The sequence below is a fragment of the Drosophila melanogaster genome, chromosome 3R (assembly GCF_000001215.4).
Source record: "Drosophila melanogaster chromosome 3R".
Taxonomy (NCBI): domain Eukaryota; kingdom Metazoa; phylum Arthropoda; class Insecta; order Diptera; family Drosophilidae; genus Drosophila; species Drosophila melanogaster.
Genome location: NT_033777.3, coordinates 27,848,968 through 27,874,489, shown reverse-complemented (window position 1 = coordinate 27,874,489; position 25,522 = coordinate 27,848,968). Strand labels below are relative to the sequence as shown.

General features: G+C 40.6%; 2 protein-coding genes across 4 annotated transcripts in view, besides 2 other annotated features; both read left to right on the top strand.

Annotated features, from left to right (window-relative positions):
• CG34353 (uncharacterized protein) overlaps positions 1 to 25,522 on the top strand; it is a 137,878-nt gene that overhangs the window by 31,354 nt on the left and 81,002 nt on the right. The window lies entirely within an intron of this gene.
• On the top strand, positions 2,100 to 2,989 carry CG12426 (uncharacterized protein). Its single transcript, NM_143334.2, has 4 exons — positions 2,100 to 2,197; positions 2,261 to 2,440; positions 2,554 to 2,747; positions 2,813 to 2,989. The coding sequence occupies exons 1-4, from the start codon at positions 2,147 to 2,149 to the stop codon at positions 2,877 to 2,879; spliced, it is 492 nt and encodes a 163-aa protein (NP_651591.2). The 5' UTR covers positions 2,100 to 2,146; the 3' UTR covers positions 2,880 to 2,989.
• Positions 6,234 to 11,481: a mobile genetic element.
• Positions 16,251 to 17,675: a mobile genetic element.

Genomic DNA, 25,522 nt, shown 5'->3' with positions numbered 1-25,522 from the left:
ATAAGACCCCCGTGACCAAGTTGCACCACTGAAACAGCAACTGCAAAATAATTAAATTCCAACAAGCAAGTTATAGACCCAAGACTTTTTGCATGGTTCTTGTTGTGTCTTACGACTCTAATTTCATGCAAAATGCTCTGAGCCTCTCGCCCTTTTAGCCATGGGCGTGCATCGGATTTTTCAAAGGGGATTACCATATATGCGATATATTTAATTGTTGTTATTATGTAGACAAAAAGTGATTAATAATGTGATTAAAGTGAAAGACGGCAACTTTGCATGCGCAATTCGTTCGAAAAAGTCACAATCAGAAGTTAAGAACTTTTGTATCTCATTGAGGACTAAAGAACCCCATTTCGCACGCCACTGGAGGACGTGTTCTTGAAGGCACTGAAAGTTATGCCCCCAACTTATTGCCGCTTTCCGCATTGCTTTTGTTTCGCCATCGAGCCTTGTGTTTGTAGTTCGGTTGGGTTTCTTACGGCTTACGGCTTGTCAGTGGCTCAGTGGCTCGGTGGCTCAGTGGCTCAGTGGAGCACTGCTGGGAATCATTTCGTTTGGCCCTGCTCCTGCTGCTGCAGTTTTCTTGCGCGAGCCGGAAGGAAATGAGCAAAAATGACAAAGTTAACGGATGTGCACAAAACACAACGCACTCCGACTCACACACACACACACACATCCATACGCTCACTCATTGCCACACCGCCCACCAATATACCGTCCTTCCTATTTCGTCCTTTTCCTTCGTCCTTTCCTCCGGCGCTTGTCCTGCTTTGGGCCTGCCCAATGCACTTGCACAGGATCAGGATATGTGTGCGGAAAGTACGACAATTTTACATGCATTTGATTTATGTTTCGCCAGCTCTCTGACTCTTGCAACTTTTGCCATGCCACACCGCCCTTGTCATTGGTCCAACTCCCCTGTTGCAAAAGGCCCCCCTTTCCACCGCCCCACAAGTAAGCAAATCATAGCCTACATTTCCGCTGTTGTTTATTCGAGAACATTTCTCTTTCTCCTGCTCCTTTGGCCGCTTTGGGGAGTTCACTTCACTTCGCATCGCATCTCTGTCTCTATCTCGAGTCGAAAGTTTTTTGTCTTTGCAACATTTTTCCATAAATTTCACCGAAAAGGCGAAACGTTGTCATGTTTGGCTAATATGCAATTGTCGCAACAAAGCTGCCAAAATTTATGCCACTCGGGAGAGTTGTCCTCCCATCCAGCGATTGACTTGCTAAAGTATCGATCACTTTTTCACCCTAAGAAATTAAGAGTTTTTTGCTCAATCAAAATGCTTAAACAAACCTAGTTTGGTTTATATGGAAAAGGGGCGGCGGGACAATTGGGGCTGAGCACCTTTTGAAAAGCGAACAAATTAAATTATATTATATTTGCCGCCCCCTTTTTTCCGCTTGTTTTGTGTTCGGTTTGCTTTCGTTTGTTTTTGTCCCCTTTTGTTGGTTCACGTTTTGAAATTTTCATTTATCAACGGTATTTCCATTGCTCGATCCCAGTCGGCGTTCCGAAACGAAAGCCTGGAGTGGGTCGACGACGCTAGCCGGTTATGGGACTACTCTTGGCCACTTGGGCACTTGGGCCCGAGTTCCATGGGTCCGGCTCGGATCGGGTCCGGTCAGGTACTTCGCTAAATGTTTTGCCACTGAAAAATGTGGCTTTAAATTGCATGAAATCATCGCCACATTCCACAAGTAATGAAATTAGTGCAAACAAAGCAACAAATGCGTGGCAGCGGGGCAACGACTCGGGCACTCAACAAGCGCTATCGAGGCCAATTAGATTAGCTGGGCCAAAACGAAATGAAAAACGCAAAAAATAAGAGGAGCAAGAGAAAACAATAAAATTTTGCTACGAGTGAAGCAATTCCACAAGTTGGCATCTTGAATAAAGCATTTACAGTAAAACAGTGTGCCCAAAGCTACATAAGATTGTAATTTGGGGATACTGGTCACACTATGTTATTGGGGTATCTTAATATCTTGTAATTTGATGCTACAGTTCACCTACTTTTAAAATGTAGCCAATTCAAAGTCCAATCGAAGTAAGGAAAAACGGTTTCCTTTTTTCCTTCATTAGATGGCAGATTTGCTTTTACTGTCAATGCTTTGAACAAAATTTCTGGTTACCATTATGAGCTTCCCCTTTCGTTTGGTGAACTTTGTGCTGCAGTTGCTAACGGCGGTGACTATAACTGCAATCTTGCAGTGCAATGGGCGTGGTAACGTATCTGCCTTTGTCCATCAGGTCCTGGAGGTTGTGGCCCTGGGTCTGCTCATCCGAATCCTATCCACGCACTGTGTCCTGGGCGAGGAGTACGGCATATCGGTGTGGATGTACACGTTCATCCTACCCGCCATCGCCTGTCAGAGCGTGGTTCTCGTCATATTCCGGCTATGCTGCACCACCGTGGGCCTCGATCCAATTGTGCGTACACATACATTTGTTGGGCTGGGCGGGGCGTTGCTGGGCTGGGTTGGGTTGTTCTGGTTTCGATAGTTATTTGGCGATGATGAATGCTCAACGAGTGTGTTTTACAGGCGATGACGTTTAATTTCGCCAGCGGCTTCCTGTGCCTAGGAAGCGCACTTGCCCTCCTGGTGTCCATGGTCGATCATTGCGGCAACGAGTTCGCATACATATTCTATATGTCGAGCGCCTTTGGCGTAATCGCTGGGGTCCTGCATTTGCTGAATGCCTGCGTGTGCAACGTTTACATTCCCAGCGGCGAATGGTATTTATTGATTAATGGCATGCCGGACTTCGTCGATTGGCTCAATACTTGTCCTGAACCCGCAGGTCTTACATGAAACCTTCGAAGAGGGCAAGGAAAAAGGAGTTGAAAAATCCTAGACGCAGAAGCTAGTGATGCGTACTGGATGTTTGTACATATCTTAAGGATATCATTTATTGGTTGTATTACTGTTTTTTTTTTTTTTACTTAGCTATCCTATATTAAATTTATAGTTGTTTCTTACACACTCAGTACTTAACGAAAATTGTAATAACATGCGATTGTTTGCTTTAATTGACAACTGGCTGTCAGTTGGCATTAACTCAAATCGACTTTTATTCCTCCTCCAACGACTGCGACTGCCAGACAGTAAAAAGGAAAAACAGTTTAGTCGTTCAAGCGCCGAATTTCCCCCAGACAAACCCCACCCCCTACCAAGAAATTCAACAGGACTCTTTGTGTCGATTGTTTGTTTGTTATTGTTATTTGTTATCGTTTCGCTGGGCGGTCGCTCTTGGCCCTTTCGTCTGGCCAGCGGTCATAATCAATAGAATTTGGCGACCTTTGCGTGTTAATGGCTTAAATGTTTAGGCCAGTGTCGACAGCATTCACAATGCCATGAGAAACTGTTTGATTGGTATTCGGAATTGTAATGAGGGTTGTTGCTTTGGGCGACTTTCTGCTGCTCAGCCAGAAATCAATAAATTGGTCTCAAAGCGCGCAAAGTCCTTTTGAGGAGCTCGATAATGGTTGCACTCGCATAATGAAGAGGATGGATATCTATATGTAGTGAATGTAGCAGGGGACTCACACTTCAATCAATGCCGAGCGACAAACATGAAATTTTTTACTCGCTATGCGCATATTCATAAGCATAAGAGATTTACGTGTTGCAATGGCAATCAAATGGAGAGACAGCCACGCCCCCTCTTCCGCCCTCTTTTGGCCAACTGACAATCACTAATACAAGCAATCAAAAGGACTGCCAGCAAATGAATAGCGAACGAACTGCAACTGCTGTCATGTAAATCTTTGAGATGGGAATGCTGCTGCTGCTGCTGCTGATGATGATGATGATACTGGAATATGGGTACGGTGTCACTCAATTGCCGGCATTGCTGCTGATGAATGCAAACTAGCTGACAACTTTACACCCAGAGCGCACAGATTCAGATTCGCAATCTGATTCAGAACCGTATGTATATGTATATGTATATGTAAAGAGTGTATCTCTAGAGTGACGTGGGATTGCCGGGGCTGTTCGTTTCATTTGATGACTTTGATGGGCCGGGAAAAGCGCATAAATGTTATAGCGATACAACGCACCCTACCACCCCACTTACTTATCCAACCACCCCACCTGCATCCCCCGGAGAATCACGGGAAATGCTGGCAAAAGATTTTACGGCGCAAGGACCATAATGAAGCCCATCGCATGCACATCCATTTGGCGCACTTAATTAAATACTTGCTCGCTTGATTAACTGCTGCGCTTCTCACCTGGCTGATTGTAGCACTTGGTGGCTTAATTAGAGTGCCGTCGGATGTCATAAATGCCGAAGCAGGTCGATATCCAGTGCGTATCCCTATTAAGGCAAGAGTATTTGTCGCATTTCGCAAGATAAAATGTTTCCTAAAACAAATGACAATGGAAGCGGTATACAAATGTAAAAATATTTTGGCACTCCAAAGTGCTGCCAGACGACAAATACGACAAACGTTGAAGAGTCATTTACTAGGAGTGCCGGAGCAGCAACAAAAGCAGTAGTTTTACAAACAATAAAAAAAACAAAAAAAACGAAAACACTCCGTTGAAAAATGGCGGCAAATGCAGGCGGCTAACGAAAGCAAACGAAGGCAAACGCAGGCAGCATTACGTATACGCCGTGTGTGCCATCGTCGTCCAAACAAAGAACTGCTGGATGATGAGCAGGCAATCGGAATGAAACCAAGCACTAGAAGTGACTAACAGACGGAGTGATTCGGGGGCAAAAGCCGGGAGATGGACTGACTGCCTGACTGTCAGCTCAACTGGAGATGGAGATGGCGAGATGGTGAGATGGTGATGGCGATGTTGATGCGGAATGAAAAAGGGAACCCAAAGCGGCACAGAATGGGGTTGACTTCTCGCTGGCGTTGACGACAATTGCACAATTCATAATAGCGAACATGACACCACACCAGTGCACACAGACATGTGTGTGTTAACCATACGAAGTGCGGGGGGCTTCTCGTAGGTCGCCATTAAATAGTGGAAACTGTTGCTTGTCGACACTGCGAAAATTGTTACCTTAAATGTTGTTTATTTATATTTATGCGGATCAAACTCATTAAATCCGTGAAAACATACAAACTTCACAAAAATCACATAGGTTACTGCTGATTTCTCCAAGTGTAAGAACAATGTTCACTTGTTTATTCTCTCACTGCACCGAACACTTTCACTAATGTGCGGGAGTAGAGTGCGTGTGCCTGGAGATTGCATATTGCATTCCTGGGGAAACAGCACTTCCACCGGAGGGGGACCGCATCTTCACTGGACCAGGCCTAGGATAAAGGGAACATGGCCAAGTGCTGTAAATGATTGCGGTAATAAGCATTATGCACAGACTGGCATGTCAGTCATTCAGTTGGTTAGTCGGTTGAACGGACGGACGGACAGGCAGTCGGAAAAACAGACAGTCGGACATACAGTTTCTCGTTTCTCGTCAGCGTCAAATTAGGTTGGACACTGAGCATTAGCCAGCTGCCTTTGGACCTTTGCTCCGTGCCCTTTGCCCTTTCCCTTTGCACAGTGACAGCAGCTCAACTATTTGCTTTGATGGCAGCTCCTACTCCTGTTCCTGATCCCCCGACTGGGTTTTGATTAAAATCGTAAATTGGTTTGGTCAGCGAAAGGTAAATAAATTGTGGCCGAGATTATCTTTGTTTGGCATCCTTTGAAGTGACCCATTAGTTTGCCAAGTCGTGATCAAGAAAGTCAATGAAAAACCCCTTTACTCACGCCCAAAACAAAACACATTCACATAAAAACAGCCAACCAAGTGTCTCTAATGTGTCTCTAAAGGGTTACGTCCAAAAAAGGACTTTTACGATGATTGATGTAGGGTGTTATTTCTCATAAATGAAGCAATTGGCAGCCGGGAAATTATAATTAATAAAAGAGGCTGGCTGGCTCATTCCTTTTCCTCTATTGTAATTGCTACAAATTAGTTGAGTAAAGTTGATCCACTCCACAGAAATTGCTGGCTCTGGAATGCTGACCAGTGGCACTGGGTCAGGTCCAAGGGCCAGCAAATAAAAAGGCAATAAAAAGATCGTAAAAGCGGCATTAAAACCTCCGAGCAACAACTCGAATATTAGCTTAAATGCAATACACATCAAATTACTCGTAGCAACAATAAAAGCTTACGAATGAAACAGATTTTCTGCTAGTAAAACAATAAAAACAAAAAGGGAAGCCATATTCGCCAAATCGAAGAATATAGTCATGTATACCCTTACATACCCTCTTATTAGATTAAGTTATGTTAGAATACACATGGCGCTAAGCTTTTTGTCTGAGCTTAGCTTTATTTTTAGTCAGTAGACAAGAAGACCTCGATCTGTACACATCATTGAATAAACCCTCAATTTGTTAAGCGAAACCTTTCGTTTTGTTTTAACCCCTCTTTAATCGACAAAGAAGTCGATGGGTGCTTAACTGAGGAGTTCAACCTTCAACCTACAGACGACAACGAAGTCGTTTCTGGAGGCAACGATCTTTTGGACACAACGGTCTCTGCTCGGAAGGCCCTATCAACCTTCCACATAACTGGCGACGAGGATCAACACAGAAAAAATAAGGAAACCAGCCATACGTCAAGAAATTCATTCGGAACCACAGTAAGCTGTTCTTATGTAATTTAAGTCCGGAAATCTTCAATACGTTAACCAATGCACGTGGCCGAGTATAAAGAGGAACATAAAACATAACTGGAAAGCTTTGGAACACCTGCATGTACGGAGTGACGAAACCCAACCTGGAGAAGAAGAACTTAAGCTGATAAAATTTTTTTTTCTTCGACAAAGCTCTTTATACTAGCTAAGATAAGAAACTAAAAGCTAACTATTAATACTTGCGAACCTCGAGAGAAAACAAAGAAATCTAAAATGAACGAAAATAGCTTAGCCGCATTTAACTCAACAATGAACTGCATCAAGTTAATACAAAATTTTGATGGTACTGATACAAATCAATTGCCAGATTTAATTACACAAATAGAAAATATCCTTCCTTCTTTTGATGTTTTCGACACGAATACAAAAAATATTTTGTTTGGCTTTATAAAAAATAAATTTGTGGGATTATGCAGGCCAGTGATTCATAGGCATGGAAATATGACAGAGTGGGAAAGTTTTAAACGTGTAATTCTGAAAAATTTCGGGGAAAAAGAAACAAGCGATGTCTTAATGGATATGTTAAAATTGTGTCGAGTGGAATCAACTATAGAAGAATATTATAACAAAATTAATGAAATTTCGAATAGGGTACACAACCGGATACTGATCCATGACGACAAAACATACACCACATTAGAAGTGAACCGAATTGCACTCCGCGTTTTTAGAGACAACTTGCCTGAACCTACAAAAACGTTAATATTCGCGAGAAACCCAAATTCCGTAGAGGATGCCTATAAAATCATTGAAGATGCTCGGCATCAAAGCTACACATTATACGGACCAATTCGAAGAAATAATAGGTACAATAAACCCAACTTCAGAACCAATTTCAGTAATGATAATAGAAATGTAAACGAACCAGTCGTTACAGAAAGAAGCCTTGATGAAGCCAATAGGTTTCAACAAAATAATGTTGAACAACAAGAAAATTCAAGAACTGAAGGTACGCCTAGGGTAAATAATAGAAGGCAGGGATATCAATATCAATCGAATAATAGCTCAACTTCTAATTCTGCTCGAGTCTCAACAAATAGTCGAAATGTGCAAAGCTCTGAGCAAAGCAGGCGTAGTTTCGAGCCAATGGATATTAATCAATCAAGTGTAAATTTTCAGATAGAGGATCAAGACGAATACCATATATAGAAGTTCAAGGTAAAAAGAGGCCATTATTATTTATTATTGACACTGGAGCAGAATTCAGTGTAATAAATGATAATTTGTGTCACCCGAAGTGGAAAACAGACATTGACATAGAAGTAAAAGCAATGGGAAACAAAATTAAAATAAGAAAATTATGCAGGTTTCCATGTTTTCAAGAATTTGAAGCTGAAGGTTATATTTGTGAATTTCTAGAGTATAATTTTCACAACTATTTCGATGGGCTAATTGGCTGTAACATACTTAATGACTTGCATGCAGTCATCGATTACTCAAACAAAAAGATTCAACTCAATAATGTTTATTTAGATCTTTTAGTTCAGGAAAACCACTTGGATCTTGGCATACATAACTTAATTCCAATGAACTTAATTTGTCCACAGGCCAGATCCTCAATAAATGAGCTTATACAAAAATTCGAACATATTTTTTACAAAGAAGGCCAAGACCTAAGTTTCACAAGTGAAATCAAACACAGGATTATTACAAAGAATGATCTTCCCATTTATTCGAAAACATACAAATACCCAGAAATTCACAAAGACGAAGTTAACCGGCAAATAGCAGAAATGTTAGATCAAGGAATTATAAGACACTCTAAAAGCCCATATAATAGTCCTTTGTGGGTTGTTCAGAAAAAAATGGACCAGTCCAATAAGCAAAAGTGGCGGCTCGTCGTAGACTACCGTAAACTTAATAAGGAAACCATTGAAGATCGATTCCCGATCCCAAATATAGACGAGATTTTCGACAAATTGGGCGACTGTAAAATTTTTTCAACTTTAGACCTTGCAAAAGGTTTCTATCAGATAGAAATGGACAACAAAGATGTGCACAAAACAGCCTTTTCAACAACCAGTGGCCATTACGAGTTCCTTCGTATGCCTTTCGGACTACGGAACGCACCTTCAACATTTCAAAGGCTAATGAATAATATCCTTAGCCCCTATACCGGACAATTTTGCATTGTTTACATGGATGACATCCTTATATTTTCTAAGAATATAGGGGAACACGTCAATCATTTAAGCTGTATCTTCAGCTGTCTATCTAAGGCAAATTTAAAACTCCAATCAGACAAATGCGAGTTTGCCAGAGAGGAGATTGAATTTCTCGGACATACCATTAATTCAGAAGGTCTAAAGCCAAGTCAGAAGAAAATTGACGCAATTTGTAAGATAAATTTACCGACAAACCAGAAACAAATTAAAAGTTTTCTAGGCATCACAGGTTATTTGAGGCGCTACATAAAAGACTACTCCAAAATTGCCCAGCCCTTAATAAAATACTTAAAGAAAAATTCTAAAATAAACACACATGATCAAGAATACGTAGAAGCTTTTCAAAAACTAAAAATCCTAATAACAAGCGATCCGATAGTCGTTTACCCAGATTTTAACAAACAATTCACGATAGTTACAGACGCAAGTAACTATGCATTAGGCGCCGTGCTCATGCAAGATAATAAAGTAATTTCTTATGCTAGTCGTTCTCTTAAAAATCATGAACTTAATTACAGTACAATAGAAAAAGAGCTTCTTGCAATCTATTGGTCAACAAAATTCTTTAAATATTATATTTATGGAAGAAAGTTTATAATTAAAACCGACCATAGACCCCTAGTTTGGCTTAATAATCTAAAGGAACCCAACCTAAAGTTACAACGTTGGAAAGTGCAATTAAACGAGTTTGATTTTGACATAACATTTATAAAAGGTAAAGAAAACGCTTTAGCAGACGGACTTAGCAGAATTGTCAAAGCATCAACAGAAGAGTATGATAAAAATGCCCAAACAAATATAGAAATTAATAACTTAGATATATTTATGCTAGAGAACACTAACACATTACCGGAAGTTACGCCTAAGACAAAAATTATAAATGAAGATTTCTCGAAAGATCTAATTCATATATTTGCCAACGATATTGACGATTTGGAAACTATTCACAGTGCGGACTCAGACGATCTTAATTTTATTAGTATTACAACTAATTGTCTAAACGTTTTTAAAATCCAAATACAAATAATAGAAGCGGAAAGCGATTTAAGTACCTTCAAAATTTTGCATAACAAGAAAATACGACATATCTTTAAATCAAGCGGAAATCAGGAAAATATGCTTAAGTTCATGCAAGAGAAACTGCCAGAAAAAGGCTTAGTTGTAATATTTTGTGAAAATTTAAGTTTATTTGTAAAATTTCAAGAAATTTATAGGCAGTATTTTTCAAGTAATAAAAATTTAAGAATTCTAAAGTCAGGTACATTGTTAGAAGACATAAATGATAAAGAAAAACTCCTGAAGATTATCGAAAACGAACACATAAAGAATAATCACAGAGGCATTAACGAAATTTTTATATCTATAAGAGAAAAATACTATTATCCAAAAATGCAAAAGTTTATTCAAAATTATATTAACAATTGTAAAATTTGTAATTTAGCCAAATATGATAGACAACCTATAAAATATAATTTTAATATTACAGAAACGCCAGATAAAATAAACGATATAATTCACATAGACATCTGGTATCCTAAAAGAAACATTATGTACGTTACATCAATTGACAAAATGTCTAAATATGCCACTGCTCAACATATTAAAGACAGATCTTGGATTTCTTTGCTTAACGCAATCAAATTAAGAATTCAATACTTAGGAAAGCCGAAAAAGATTGTAACTGATAACGAATTCGATATTGTCGTAATTAAGCAATTTCTCCTCGAAAATAACATAGATATACACTTTACAACTCCTTATAAGAAAACTGGAAACTCTGATGTGGAAAGATTGCACTTAACCCTAAATGAACATATGCGATTGTATAATGCTGATCCAAACAATTTTGACACTATTCAAGAAAATGTTTATAAAGCAATTGTTTGCTATAATAACACAATTCATTCAACCACAAATATTAGACCGATAGATTTATTTAATAATATACTTTGTCACGAAGACATCTCTAAACTATCCGAAAAGCTAGTAAGAAACAAACAAACTTTAAATGCAAAACAGGATAACATAAACGAGTCAAACTTCTCAAATATATTTGTAAAAAATAATCAAGTAGGAAAATCAAATCCAAAATATAAAGAAATAAGTAATTACACTCAATACGGTAACTACTTGATTAATAATAAAGACAATAAACGAAAAATCTATAAGGATCAGGTGAAACGGAAATATAAATATCAAAATGAAGATTGTGAAACCTAACATTTCTGTACTCCTATTATTTACATATGTATTACTTAATGAAATAATTTCAACCACATACTTGAAACTTACGCTGGGGGAGTCATGTATACCCTTACATACCCTCTTATTAGATTAAGTTATGTTAGAATACACATGGCGCTAAGCTTTTTGTCTGAGCTTAGCTTTATTTTTAGTCAGTAGACAAGAAGACCTCGATCTGTACACATCATTGAATAAACCCTCAATTTGTTAAGCGAAACCTTTCGTTTTGTTTTAACCCCTCTTTAATCGACAAAGAAGTCGATGGGTGCTTAACTGAGGAGTTCAACCTTCAACCTACAGACGACAACGAAGTCGTTTCTGGAGGCAACGATCTTTTGGACACAACGGTCTCTGCTCGGAAGGCCCTATCAACCTTCCACATAACTATATATACCCTTGAAATTGTTAAATACATAAAAAATGGAAGAGAGAACCCTAAAGTCGAGTTCCTCAGCGGGCTCTGGACTGCAGGATCCGGGCTTTGAGATAAGATTTGAAAATAACTAACACATACCCTCTGAAAGGATGACAAGGATAGATGGTGTTTTAGTCAGGACACGAGCCCAAATCGTCTGTGACTGGCGGCTGGAAATGTGGGACACGAGTTGCGGAGTAGCACAAATTGAGCAAAGATGAGTTTTTAATTCGATTTCCCTGTCTGACTTTGGAGAAGGGATAGACTTGGGACATGATCTCAGTTCTTTTCAATAAAGTCGATGCCCGATGTCGCCCAAAAAATGTCAAAGCTAATTTAAAAGCGACGAAATTGTCAACGGCCAACACTTTGAAATATGAGCGCCAATATATGTACAGAAATACGAAAATTGTATTTGGTAGACAGACAAGTGGCATCATAAACATATCGCCTCGGCCTCATTTTGAATTCTTGGGCTCCTTCCATGTCCGAGGGTGAAATTCAATTTAATAAAAGGGAAAACAGGACGGAAAAAGGACACTGACATACTCATATAAACTCGTGTACAGTGGACTGTCTTCTTTTTTGGCACCGTCTCCTCTTGTCTTCTTGCTATCCCGCGAATAAAGTGAATTTCAAGTATTCCCTCTCCTTCGTCCTGACAGGGTCTACGGTTATGGTTACGTCGCCGTTTACGGCTACGGTTCGTGTTTGTGTTCGTGTTTGTGCTCTGCTGTGTTATTTTTTGCGTAAAAGTTTAGTTAACAACATTTTTTGGGCTCTGGGAGTGAACCTGGCAGAGTGGCCGGCCACACAATGACGTTAATAATGTTCGTGATGGAGCCTGAAATGGAGACACAACGCACCAACCATCTTGATGATGATGGCCAACTTGATGGAGATGGGACGTGCTCCATGGACAGACTGAAACAAAATATGGCAAACTCCTAATTAAATTTCAGTTCATTTATAATAAGCGCTTGAGCTGGCAGCTGGCTGACAGACAGGCCTTTGCCAGAAACTGCCAAAAATTTGGGCAAGGTACTTTGGAAAAATTGAGCTGCACTCGAAAAACAATATAGTAAATATAAGAACGTAATGTGATTATGCTTTATTTTAGTTTATAATTATTAGTTGGGGTATTTAGCTATTATTTTTGATGATTAATGAAAGAATATCCCCATTTATTTCGAGTGTGTTTTCTAAACTTGCCGCACTATAAGAAAGGTCTGTCAATACATTTTCCTTAATGGGAACACACATGGTATGATTTTTAAGGGGACCGACGAGTTTGATTGCAACCGATAAACTTTGTAATTGTTTCATTTCCTGGATTTAAATTGCAAATATGAGTTTTGTGTCTTTGGCGGCCGTCGGCATACTAAATTATGCCAAATGGCGAACACGCGTTCCGGGTGTCGCCTGCCCGAAGGACCGACTTCATTACGGGTCCCCGCAAAAGGGTGCGTATGCAAGGAGGCATAGGGGGCAAATCCTGGGGCCCAACCCAAGAATACGGCGTGGCACAGTAGATTTAACCTAATTAAGAATGTTCAACAGGACACAATGCTACGAATACAAATGAAATGCGAGGAAATGGTGGTGAGGGTGTTGGGCGTTTTGGGGTGGGGGCTGATTTTTCCCCTTGTGCAGGCGGATGGGTTGGTGGGCGTGGCGTGGGATCTAAGCACCAGACAGGCTGCGCAAAATGAATGAGCTGCCGAGCAAATCTGCTGTCGTGTTTTCGCTTCCAGTGAAAGGTTGGCTGCAGGGTTACATGGCTTTGTTGCTTGTGCTTTGCTTTTGCTGTGCTTTTGCTATGCTTTTTTCGTAGCTGCTGGCAAGACGAATGTTAATTCTATTTAAGCATATACACACACCCATTTTTGTTGAAGACAAGCTGCCGCCTTTGGCATTCAAAGTCACTGAGATTGTCAGCGTTTTCATTTTAATTCAAACAAATGTTACTAATGTTGTCCTTGTTGTTGCTGCCGCTTTCCCGGCTCGCTTGTTGAATATTTTATCGTTTGACTTGACGCCTTGGCAACATTTGGCTCCATCATTTCAAACCCGCTGACGAAAATCCTTTCTCGTCACTCGCTAATGGGCTTACGGTCCTGACGCCAGCGGATGGCGGACTCTAGATCCCGAGTCCTGAATCCAGCCACCCAAAACTCTCCTGCTTGCAATTTGCATATTTGGCCATATTTTGATGGCTTGATTAAAATCCAGTTTGGGCGAAATATGGTCGCTCTATCTGCGGAACGGTCCATCCATCGATGGTTTAAAAATATTTATGCATCTGCAAAATGGTCTGAATTAAAAGTGTGAAAACAATAACACCGATGGGTCCACGGTCCACAACAACGTGCAACAACTGGCTGCGAAAATATTATCTTCATTGCTATTTGTATTATTTTTATTTCCTCTGCTGCTGCGGTGCGTGATGATTTTTTATGTTTTTATATACTTTAACCCCCCCACTGTTTTATTTATTTTTCTCCCTTTTTTTTGTTGTTGTTTTTCATACACCTGCGTTGCTGGAAACTTTTGCACAGGTACAGCGACAATTCTGATTTTTTTTGGGGTTTACTTTCTGTTTTGCGTTCTGTTATCCTCGCCTGTTTTTTCCAACATTTACTTAAACAGCGCCAGCAATTTGCACACTATTGTCATTGTCCTGGCTGTCCAGCGAAGGATATCTTTCATCTTTGGCATGAATTTAAATTGCTTTATGAGTGCAAATTGTGCTCGGCTAGTGGGCAAATGGAGACTATGAAAATTATGTAGATCAGTGAAAAGTGAAAGGAGACAACCTTAAGAGAAAATCAACTTTGGTCGAGTATCGAGGAGTCAGGTTAATGAATAAGTGGGGTGGATTAAACAGGGTTTTCCCTTACATATATTTTATATTACATTTGTAGGCTTTAACAATTGTGTCTAGTGTTGTTTTTCGAAATATGAAAGCCCATGTTTATCTTCCATTCTGTGAAAACCTTTTCCCCCGCCACAAAAAATTCACCCCCTTATCGGCAGGCATCCATTGCCACATTTCGAGAGGGGAAAACTTCGATTGAATGAAATCCAATTAGCTTTTTTCGTACCTATCAAGGCGTTTACAGTTGCTCCGGCAACAATGACCGTGGCAGAAGTAGCCCTCGAAATACTATCCGCCTCTTGATCTTTCCGCCGTTTTTCTCGGACACGTGATGAACTGGGGTGAGAAGGAAAAACAAGCATACGCACTGTGAACAAGTCTGTTGGCGTAAAAAAAGAGAAACAATCGAAAAAAAGCGAATAAACGTTTCGCCATCATTCTCGGCTTTCAGACAACTGAACATGCGGCACTCCATGGCCCATCTATATGTGTGTGAGTGTTGTCTGCGACTGTCAGTGCCAACGCAACTTCCCTGTAACTGTAACTGCAACCAACTGTGGCCAACTCACACACACACAGACACACACTCATACCAGGATAGTGCCGCTTCCGACTGGATATCTCTTCATGCTTCGTTTATTTAGTTTTGGGCGCCATTTTCTGCTTCATTTTTTCGGACTGCGTGTACTTATTATTGTGAAAATTTCAACTTCTGTTTTTTTTTTTTTGGTTTTTTTTTTGCGCCGACAACATTAGCAAGTCAAACAAATTTTGTTTGCCAAGAGGAGGCAGCTGGCTGGTTAACACAAACAAAAAACGAAAACGCTGGGAAATAATTTGAAGCAAATTTTAATTAATGCCGGCAGCAGTGCCGGCGGATACAGACATACCAACCGAGTTAACCACATAGCGAGTTTTGGCCAAAGGACGAGGATGGGAACAAGGACATCGTCAGCAGCCAGCCGCCAGCCGCCAGACCGCAGCACCGTGTAAATCCCTTTATCAAATTAATGAGCTCATTAAAATTCGTTTAGCAATTACAGTTTTAACAATTTCCGGTCTCTGCCACCCCCCAAAAAACCGTGGCCAGCTTCAATATGCTTGGTGGTGACCGAAATGGGAGCTGGAAATATGCTGAATCGCACAGGTGGCGACTTCAGGACGCCAGGACTTTAGTATTCCACTCCAGGCAGGACCTGCACGTGCGCAGTCTTGTATTTTGTATAATTTTTTTTTTGCTTTGGGTAGGAGAACCTGTTCGGCCTATATTATATCCATAAAAATCATAATAAACTCTGAAGTGAAATTTTTCGCCGCCAAGATTGTTATATACTTTAACGAGGAGTTGGTGCGTTAATAGGAAAATCGTGTGGCCGGGAAATAAAAGGGCATAAAAATGCTTTAAAAGTAATAATAATTGCGTTTACCCTTGTTTTGGCCACCATCCCAGACCAGCGTCTTTGCTGCTAGGTGAAATTTCCAGCTGCTCAATCGCGGGTGAAACAATAAAAACGAAATAGCAATGTAATAATTTATGATGCCATCATTAGAAGCAACAAACGGTGAGCTGCCGAGCTGCAAAACTTTTGCCATTCGAAAGTATTAGAAGCTGTTGCCAATGGCTGGGTTTCCACTGGGTTTTCTTTTGGGCGTTCTTGGGTGCTTTGGGTTCCATCTGGGGGGGGGAGTGTGAGATTTCGGCTTCGACAGCTTTTACTTCGGCTGCAGTGTAATAAAATTGTTATTATTTCCTCTTATTTATTATGCTTTTTACGGAATTTATGACGTGCGCATGCTTTGATTCATTTTGCAAAAACTGTTTGTAATTTTCATAAAATTTTTGGTCGCGTATTGGACCAATGCACTATGGGGCATTTGGCCTGTTTTTTTTACAAAAATTAATACCTCCTAAACTATTGGAGATATTTGGATGAATTTTTTTTTATGCGTTACACATGCACCCAGGAATATTTTGGAAAAGTGGGCGTGCCCCAACTCCGCCCCATTTTTTTTTTTTTTTTTAATAATATATTTTTAAGGTTTATTTTTAATTTCAATATTGTATAATTCATAACCGTCTTCCTCTTTACAATCAGCAGAGTCTGAAGAATTTTTATCAGATTCAAATTCGCAAGCTAACATTTCAATGACTTCTGGTGGAAGAGATAGTCGCTTATGTTTTCGCCTCTTTAAATTTATTGATGATATTATGGGATCCGAAGTATCCATTGCTCTGTAAAAGACATCTGCGAAGCTACTAATAGTTTTTGCCGTGGCTGGGTTCAACAAAAGAATTTTAAGTATGGCTGCAAGATCCCGCAGGCAGCACTTCCGTGCAGCTTGAACCAAAAGACGTTCGTTGTGATTCTGCGCCCTTACGACTTCATCTGCTTGCTGTCTTCGGCCACTCAAATTTTTTTAATAATATGACGTTTTCGGGAGTCCAACTAATTTCCTTTCCTATTTATTTTTCTCCTTTACCTTCAGGACTAGGTGTTCTTCTAACCAATTTGAAAAAAATTTTAAAAATTCATTTATTTTTCGATTGCATTTTCTCCAATTTCGCAAAAGATTGACTGAAATCATTCGTTATTATTATTATTAGTTAATCGTTTATTAAAGTCTAGCTTGCTATCAGAAAAATGCCCACTGATAAAAGTGCAAATAGAATTTTCCTTTTGACGAACACCCTTTTGCTTGCGCCACACTTCCAGCAGGGCAGCATTGGAAATCGAGATATTGCTCCCTAAAAAATGAAATTTCTCAAAAAACCGCAAAAAACGCACATAGAGACTACCTGATATGAGTTAGGAATTGAACACACTACAACATGGATATAAACACATACTGAACAAATTTGAACAAATTGTTGTAGCTCTATTCAAAGTTGAAAATTTTTTCAAACAACTACATGTTGACACCACTTGCTAAATGTACAAATTCTTAGAAATAGGCGCACACAATAAACAATATATTAATTACAACACATAATAAAAACCTAAAGATTGATTATCCATTTCAAATTATACTCTCCTTCTTCTTCTTTTTAATTTTTAACACTTTGAAAGTTAAGCTAAATTTTGCGCGCAAAGCAGCCACGTGGTATATGCTCGCAACAGCCGACTTTAACAGCTGTTATTATAACAGTGCATTGTTAAATTAACTTATGCGGGCTATATCATAACAGTTTAACGTATTTCCAATGTATTAATACTAAAATACTTCAAATTTGCATATTTGTGAAAAACACATTATTGTAAAAAAAACAGGCCAAATGCCCCATAGTGCAATGCTAATCTGACGGCGGGAAGAAAGGAGATTATTTCAAGCCCATCCATACGGGGAATGATTAATTGGATTTTATGGCAAATGCACATAAACCATAACTGACAAATTTCATTTTTATTTGGCATCCGGCTTGGATACAAAAGTGCTACACGCAGTCGATGTCCTTGTCTTTGTGCGTCTTTCCTTTGTGTGTGTGTGTGTGTGTGTGAGTGTAGGGTCCTTTTCGTTTTCATTGTTCCTTTGTTACTGGGGGCTATTGATTTTTCATCCCTTTTTGCCGCGGCTGGTCCTGCCGCTCACTGCCTTTTGTATTATTTTGCCATTTATTGTACATTATGCAGGCGACTAATATTGACATTATCTGTTCAACGGAGTCCTGTTCCTTTTGTCGCTCTGTCACTTGAATAAAAGGCGTAAATCCGTTTTTTATCGTCCTCTGGTTCCCGTGATTTCCATGGCCTTGAAAGGGATGCTATGAGCAAAGGCAAGTGCGTTCAGATCAGTGTATATTTTGAATTTTATATTATATATCTTGACTATTTAAATGAGCTTATTGCCAGGGTATTTAATCTTAAACTTGCTCAAGTTTTCTTGCTGGTAATTTTCTATAATCTGCCTTCCTTTCGCAATCAATAAATTCTGCAAATAGTTAGAGCCCTTTTGGTACAAAAAATATATATGAAAAGGAGCGTTAAGCCTTTCTCCTTAACGGCAGTCAACGAGCCATTGGGCAGAGAGAATGTTGATTGTTTCTTGCCCCAGGACAGGAGATCCTTGCTCGCTTACTCACTTACTCAACACCCAGCATTCCGTTTCCCTTTCCCTTCCTCTACTTCCACCCAGATCCTTTGGGCCAGCAATTTATGATATTTATTTGATGCCCTGACATATGGCCAGCGTTTTGTATGCTCATCTATTCAGCAATTCCCTGGTTGTTGACCCCGCCCATTTGCCCATGTGCCCATGTGCACGTTATGCCCACTGTGGGTCATACATCAACTGTCTGCTGGGTGCGTAGATTGCAGTCGGACCTGTTGTGTGCGTGTGTGTGTGTGTGTACGTAGGTGTATGTGTTGATGTCACCAACACCACGAGATAGAGCAGGAGCGGCAAAAATTGCATTATTTGTTTTTCCACGTTGTTAGGTATACATGGGACTCTCAGTGCTGCTTTTGTCTGGGACGCTGACACCGCATGACTATGCATTTCATTTCACATGACGATGCTGCTGGAGTACAGCCCTGCCACGCCTCCTTTTCGCACAGCCACAATGATGAATTATTGTGCCAAAGGTGACTTTCATTATTCCCTTTGCATTTTTCATATCGCACACAGCAGCAGCAGGAACAGCAACAGCAAGAGCGCTGCTGCTGTTGCGTATCTATGCAGAAAATTAAATTCCAGATATCCTGATGTCCTGGAGTCCCTTGGCATTAATACGCCCTGTCATCCCGTACAATTTAGGTCTGCAAATTGATTGTATGGATTTAATATTAAGGATTAGACATCAACGCACAGCTGAGCAGCAAATGGCAATCCATGGCACTCCATTGGGGTCATGCATCACTCGATTGAATGGGTGGTGGGCGGTGGCAGGATGGGGGGCGTGGCCTGGCGTGTTTTGGCAAATAAATGAAATTGTACTTTTCGTCTATATATCACATCAATGGAGTGTGTGCAGCCCAACAAAAATGTATGTTTCTCTCTCTCAATTTCAACTTCATGAGCATAAATTGCATTTTGTGCAATATTCCATTTCCATTTTTGCTGAAAAATGGAAAAGCACGGCTCGAAAAGCCACCTAGGCCATGTTTTTTTATTGCCATTGCCTGACATGGTTTATTCTTATAGTTTATTCCTGGTTTACTTTTGTTGATATTTTTGTTTTTTTTTACATTTGCTCCTTGGCCGAGAATAGCCGCAGAAAGGCAATTTTCTCCGGCTCTCCAGCAGGAGGTTGCAACATTTATGGCAAAGACACTTACATAGACCCAGCCAAACCGCTTAGATCCTGGGGGAAAATTGAATTTTTCAAAATTGTCCTGGCAGCAGACTAAGGCAAGGCGGAAATGTGAAAGCTTCCAGTCAAACCGGATCCCACGGACTAGCCGAAACGCCTTGCTGAACTGAATCCTAGCAAGAAACACACACATGTTGCTGGCTCCTCCATCATCCGCTGAAAATCGATCCACTTGGCAGGACCTTCCTCTCTCCCAATTTCATCGTTTTCATTTTTAGTTTGTTGTCTGTGCTGTTTCGCAGTTTATTTGGTTTGCTCATCCCAGTCTTACCAGCCAAATCCACACAGCATTCGTTTCTAGTTTCCAGTTGGATTTTTTTTAATTCGTTGTCAGAAATATGGGTCCATTGTCTGTTGCCGCTGCATTAGACTTCGCCTCTAATATTCGCAGCAATTTGTTAACCAAGTTCCCTCTCATTTCCAATTTTCCATTTTCCCTTTGCCATCTAAATATATATATATATTTTTTTCGGATTTTCCCCGTCGTTCTTTGCACTTTTTCAATTTATTCTCGTGCTGCATGCTCGCTTTTGTTGCATATTTTATTTGCCGCCTTTTAGTTATAGCCATTGTTGTGCTCTATGTAAAATATTCAACATATTTCGCAAGTTGATTTTGTTTTTATATCCTTGCGAGCAGCGACGTCGGCAGGAACAATAAAATGAGTGATAATAAAAAATGAATTGCGCATGCGGGTTAGGCAAAGCGATGGGCGATGGGCGTTAGTAGTTTAGATGTGGGCGTATTTTTGGGCGGGATAAACAACTCGAACTGTTGAAATAATATTTTTTTTTTGGCGCTGTCAAAGCATCCTGCTGTTAAAGTAAATATTTTTGGTTATGCGGTTTTTATGCCTTGGTCGGTGGTATTTAAAAAAAAGAAAAATGTTTGGTGATATTTTTATCGGCTAAATTAGAAATTAATCTCTGAGCTTATGGTTTTGGATATCAATACGTATTGCTCATTTAAAGAGCAAATTACTAAAATTTAAATTTTTTGAAAAATATTTACCATTGCTCAGAATATCCATTTACGAAGCCAAATAAATCTCATAGCCTACACTTTCATCACATCATCGTCTGCAAACAATATTTGCATATTCCCATGTTTTAACTTAACCCCAGTGTAACACAATGCCTGCAGGACAGAGTCCAAAATTGAGTGTAACTCATCTGGGCAGGGCAATCCTGCTTTGTCAAATCTGCTATGGCAGCCCTTACTCAATTATGCTTCAAGTTCCGTTTCATTAAATACGCTTTTGTGCACTTCAGCCCCAAAACAAAGTGCTAACACACATGCAAAGCCTTTGTAAAAGTTGGCCAGCACAACAAGTCAGCAGCTGCTGTCGGCTAACTACCAAACATTCGAGCCTATGGTCCACACAAACACACACTCAGCGCCAAGTCCTTAAACCGTCTTTAACCCTATCCACACAAACACATTCACACGCAGGCTCACAAACACACGAGCACATGCACTTAAAATGCAAACGGGCGTAAAATTTTAATTGAGCCTTATACACTTTGCCCTCATAAGTATGCAATGGTTTATTTTTTTTGTTTGTTTCTGCTGCTGCCTATATGTGCGCCTCTCTATGTGGGTGTGTGTGTGTGTGGACACTTAGTGCGACTGCAACCTTGAAACGGGCAACACCCACAGCACATATATATGCACTCTGACCCAATAGAAACCAATTTGCGAGAACAACAAGAACAATGGCAGCAACAGCCAAAAGGACATCAATCAGTGGGCATAGGAAAGCGCAAAAGGACCTGCTTTTGCAGCGCACCAGCCTACAGTTGTGGTCAGCATAAGAGCTCGATTGCAAATTAAAAGTCTTACATTATTTATTGATTGTTTTAAGCGGGTTTCTACTGAAAGGGGATTTTTATGATTTTTACATGAACAAGCTGTAGATATATGTAGTATGTATGCTAGCAACTGTGCTTTCGATTTGAAATATCAATTCAATAATAAATTGTTATTTTTTATTAAAACTCAATGACAATATAAATCGATTTGCAGTAGATAATCTAATCTGCTGTTCGCAACTGTTCATATATGCATTTAGAGGCGTATGCAAAACCGTTTTGCCATTGCGGCAGTTGGCATTGCAACGCCATTGTTTTTATCGCCGCTGTCGTCAGAGCGGCACCCACAACCGGAAAAAAGTGCGCATCAATTATTTATATTGCATATTGTGCTTCGATTAGGCTACATTCAATTGGCATATTCAGGGCCCCGGCCCTGCGATGCATGACAAGTGGGCCAAGAACGCGGCCAAGGACCCGTGCAATTGGGCCCTAATGAAAGACCCTGTGGAAGCCATCAGTTACCACACTTTCCCTTTTGTTCCGGATCGCACTCGAGTCGAGCTTGTTATTGCTTTCAGCAAATATTTGTGGCGGGTGGTGTTTGGTAATGGTTGAAGTGGTTTGGCTGGTGCTTTCGCTGGGCGATAAAGAAAAGTTGTCAAGCCCTCAGCGTCATATGTCTTTCAGCATAAATGTCATTTCGATACTTTGCACAAAGGATTCTCGTTTGGATGCTTTTGTCGCATTTTTTATTTGCCATTGCCCCCCTCTATTTGCCTGGCTATGTGTGGTGGTATGTGTGGCATGTGGTATGTGGGCTGTGGATGTTGGTGTGGGTGTGGATACGGGGGTGTTCTTGTCAGGTTCACGCATGAATTGCTACTTGCTGGCCAGGATTTTGCTGCTGCATTGCAGGATGCGTAAATTGAATTTTGTGGCAAAGTGCAAATTGGCTAGTGCTATGGCCCACGCACAAAGTCAACGATCGTGCTTTAGTGCCCGAAGTTGATGTTGAATTTTCCGCAATTACAGACAGTGTGAAATTTAAGACGTTCCATGTCTGCTGTGTTGCATTCAATTTGGCGGCGTATTAAGTTTTCAAGCTGCAGCTTGAAACTTGATAAATAAATTACTTGGCAGTCCGACAGTCCGGCCTTACACTTTGCACATTTTCCAGAATTATTGCAGTCAATTGACGCGCTCCGCTTGCAGAGACTCCAGACACTTGGATTCGCTGCGATTTGCAGTTTTCCCTCTGTTCATTGGGTCTGCTTTTTTATGCTTCCCCATCGCCTGCAGCTCGCCCGTATTTTCCTTTCCTCTCTATCCTTTTTTTTTTTTTGCAATTGCAAGAAAATATTTTCATTTCTTAGGAGCTCGGTCCGTAGACTACAGGTCGATGCGTCACAGAGTTTGCCTTGACTGGCCGGGACTGGTTCGTCCTGGACTGGCGGGTTGTGGAGCCATCACTTGGCCGTACTTTATTGGCCTGGCAAAAGTTTTGTGCCGTCACTCGAGCCGTGGAGTCTGGGACGATTTAAGTTTGCTGCCGAGCTCAACTGCAGCTCCAGTTGTGCATCTAGTGCTCCTAAGGTACAGCTCCACTGCTGGATGAGCTCAACCGGCTGGCTGACTTTGAGTGACGGGAACGGCTAATGCTAATGCCCCGTCTGAAGCCAAATGACGGGGCCAATGGTCTGGCGCAATAGTTGCGCCATTGATTTAACTAAAAGAAAATTGATTTAATGCCATAATTCAGTGTCCGACCCGGCTAGAATGTGCCAACTGACTTTCAATCAAATTGACGCATAATTCCTGATGGATTTAATCGTAATCGATGATGGATTGAGGCTCTCAAGCGAGACAACGCTGCGTATGCGTAACGTAGCACTTTTGGCAGTCGTTCCACAGCGTCCTAATGCCATGTAATTTATATTCGCTAAGCTTAATCAACGATCAGCGCTGCTCCACCTGGACCAGGTGATACAACCGGCAATGGTCCTTTCATTAAGTTGCCTCACATAAATCAATGTCAGGGGACGGGGTCTCAGGATTGGAAAAGAGATGCAGACAACGGAGCCGAAAGGAGCGCTGAATATCCCGCTGATATCGCACTGTGGTCTACATCAAAGCCTTGGCTTGGTCCGAGTATTTTTAATTTTAATCAAATGCATGACACACCCCCCTCCTGATCAACCATTCCTTCGCCCACTGAAATGTCTGGCTGCCTTTTATTTGACTTGGCCATTTCAATTGCCGAGCAATTCCTTAATGGCTTACTTTCGCCCCCTCCCTTTTGCCACGCTGTGCTGTCCTTAGATGTAAATAAAAATGCATTGCGCTGCCATTTCCTGTGAAAGCCAAAAGCATTTGATGTAACTCATTTCAGCTTATGCAGCGGACACGTGACGACAACATTTTCCACCACCGCCCTTACTCATCCCCTTTCATTTGTAGCGCTATTTGTATTTGCATTTGCGTTTGTGTTTGTTTGCAACATTTTTTATAACAGGTATTTGCAGGACTCAAGGGTATATTTGTGCAAATTTGTGTGGCAGCATGAGAAAATAAATGCGGACCACATACATGAAAATATCAAACGTAATTTAAGTCTATAATATAAACAACTCAATATGCTAAAATTATTTTAAGCATCTTAAAAGTTTTGATAGCTTATAACTTACTTATGAAAAAAAGTAAGACAGAAAAGATATATTAAGATATAATACGATTTTCCCAATTTAATGTAATTTTAACCACGTATTACATGCTTTTTAATTTATTTACTTTGTTCTCCAATTGCATTTTTTGCGGACAAATATTTTTTCCTGAGCTGTGAGCCTGGGGTAATTCCCTGTCGGTACACTGGACCAGATCATTATTTCTTTTTTAAATTGTTAGGCTTCCCTGTTTCTTTTTGTGTGGCACTGCATCGGCTTTTACGTGTTTTTCTTCACCAAAGCTGTGTGAAATCAATGGAAGCTGTTTCACTCAGCCGTCGCCAGGCATTCTGGCCCTGCTCTCGGGTGGAAACTGCGCCCCAACTGGCCTCCATCGCCTCCTGTGATTGCGCAAAGTGCGGCGTTGTCCTGCGAAAGCGTTTTATTTAAATATGTACGTGTGCAGCACGCAAATATATATACATATGTATATATATGCGTTCATATATGTGTTTACAGGAGCACAGTGGTGTGTGGTGGCAGGTAAACCGTAACGGTTTAAATCTGCTTGTCCAACACTCGGCTTCCGCCCTTCAGTCCTTTTGGTCCTTCGGCACTTCAGCGGCCCCGTATTTGTGTCAGTTTCGTGCGGATCGCTTACAGTTGACATAAAAAGGGATGCCAACAAAAACATGAGCAGCAGGAGCGGCAAAAGCGGCAGGACATGTTAAAAACAGTTTTATGCACTGCCAGAACGAGCTGGAATAAAATAAATATGCTGGCTCAGTGGGTGTGGCCCTTTGGTCTCGTCCTGCAAAACGCAAAAGTGCCCACGCTTCAATGCGTGTATCTGTCGCTTTACCCGGCCGAAATGCTTTAAAAAGTGATTTTTACAGGCCGCACAGACACATGTACCAAAGTCACGAGCTAAAAAGAAGGCAAAATCGTCGTAAACTACAGTGAAAAAGTAAAAACTTTTTCTTTTTTTTTTTTGCCTTCTTCTCTCTACTGAATAGTCAAGTAAGCTAAGCCGACCTGAATTGAACTGAACTGAACTGAACTGCCGATTTGCAATTTTCGGCTTTTGGGCCAAAAGGGCTTTGCACCGGTTTAATGAATGAGCCGCAATCGGTGTGCTATATTTTTCTACCACGCTGGATTTTTGTTTGTTTATGCTGCCGGCCACGCCTGCAATTGATGGTGATTGAATTTTTTGATTGATCGTCGGATTGATTGAACGGGTTGCTAGATGTTGGTCGATCCCACAGCGATGATGGAGTTTGCATTGCATATCGCTCCAGTGCCCCAAGGTTAAAAACTAATAAAAAACTAACAGCAAAGCGGCTTAATTG

Excerpts from the sequence above, each read along its gene's own strand:
- CG12426 (NM_143334.2), top strand. The coding sequence starts at position 2,147 with ATGAGCTTCCCCTTTCGTTTGGTGAACTTTGTGCTGCAGTTGCTAACG. Across the intron at positions 2,198-2,260 it reads TGCTGCAGTTGCTAACGGCG|GTCCTGGAGGTTGTGGCCCT; the intron begins GTGACTATAACT and ends TTTGTCCATCAG. Across the intron at positions 2,441-2,553 it reads CCGTGGGCCTCGATCCAATT|GCGATGACGTTTAATTTCGC; the intron begins GTGCGTACACAT and ends TGTGTTTTACAG.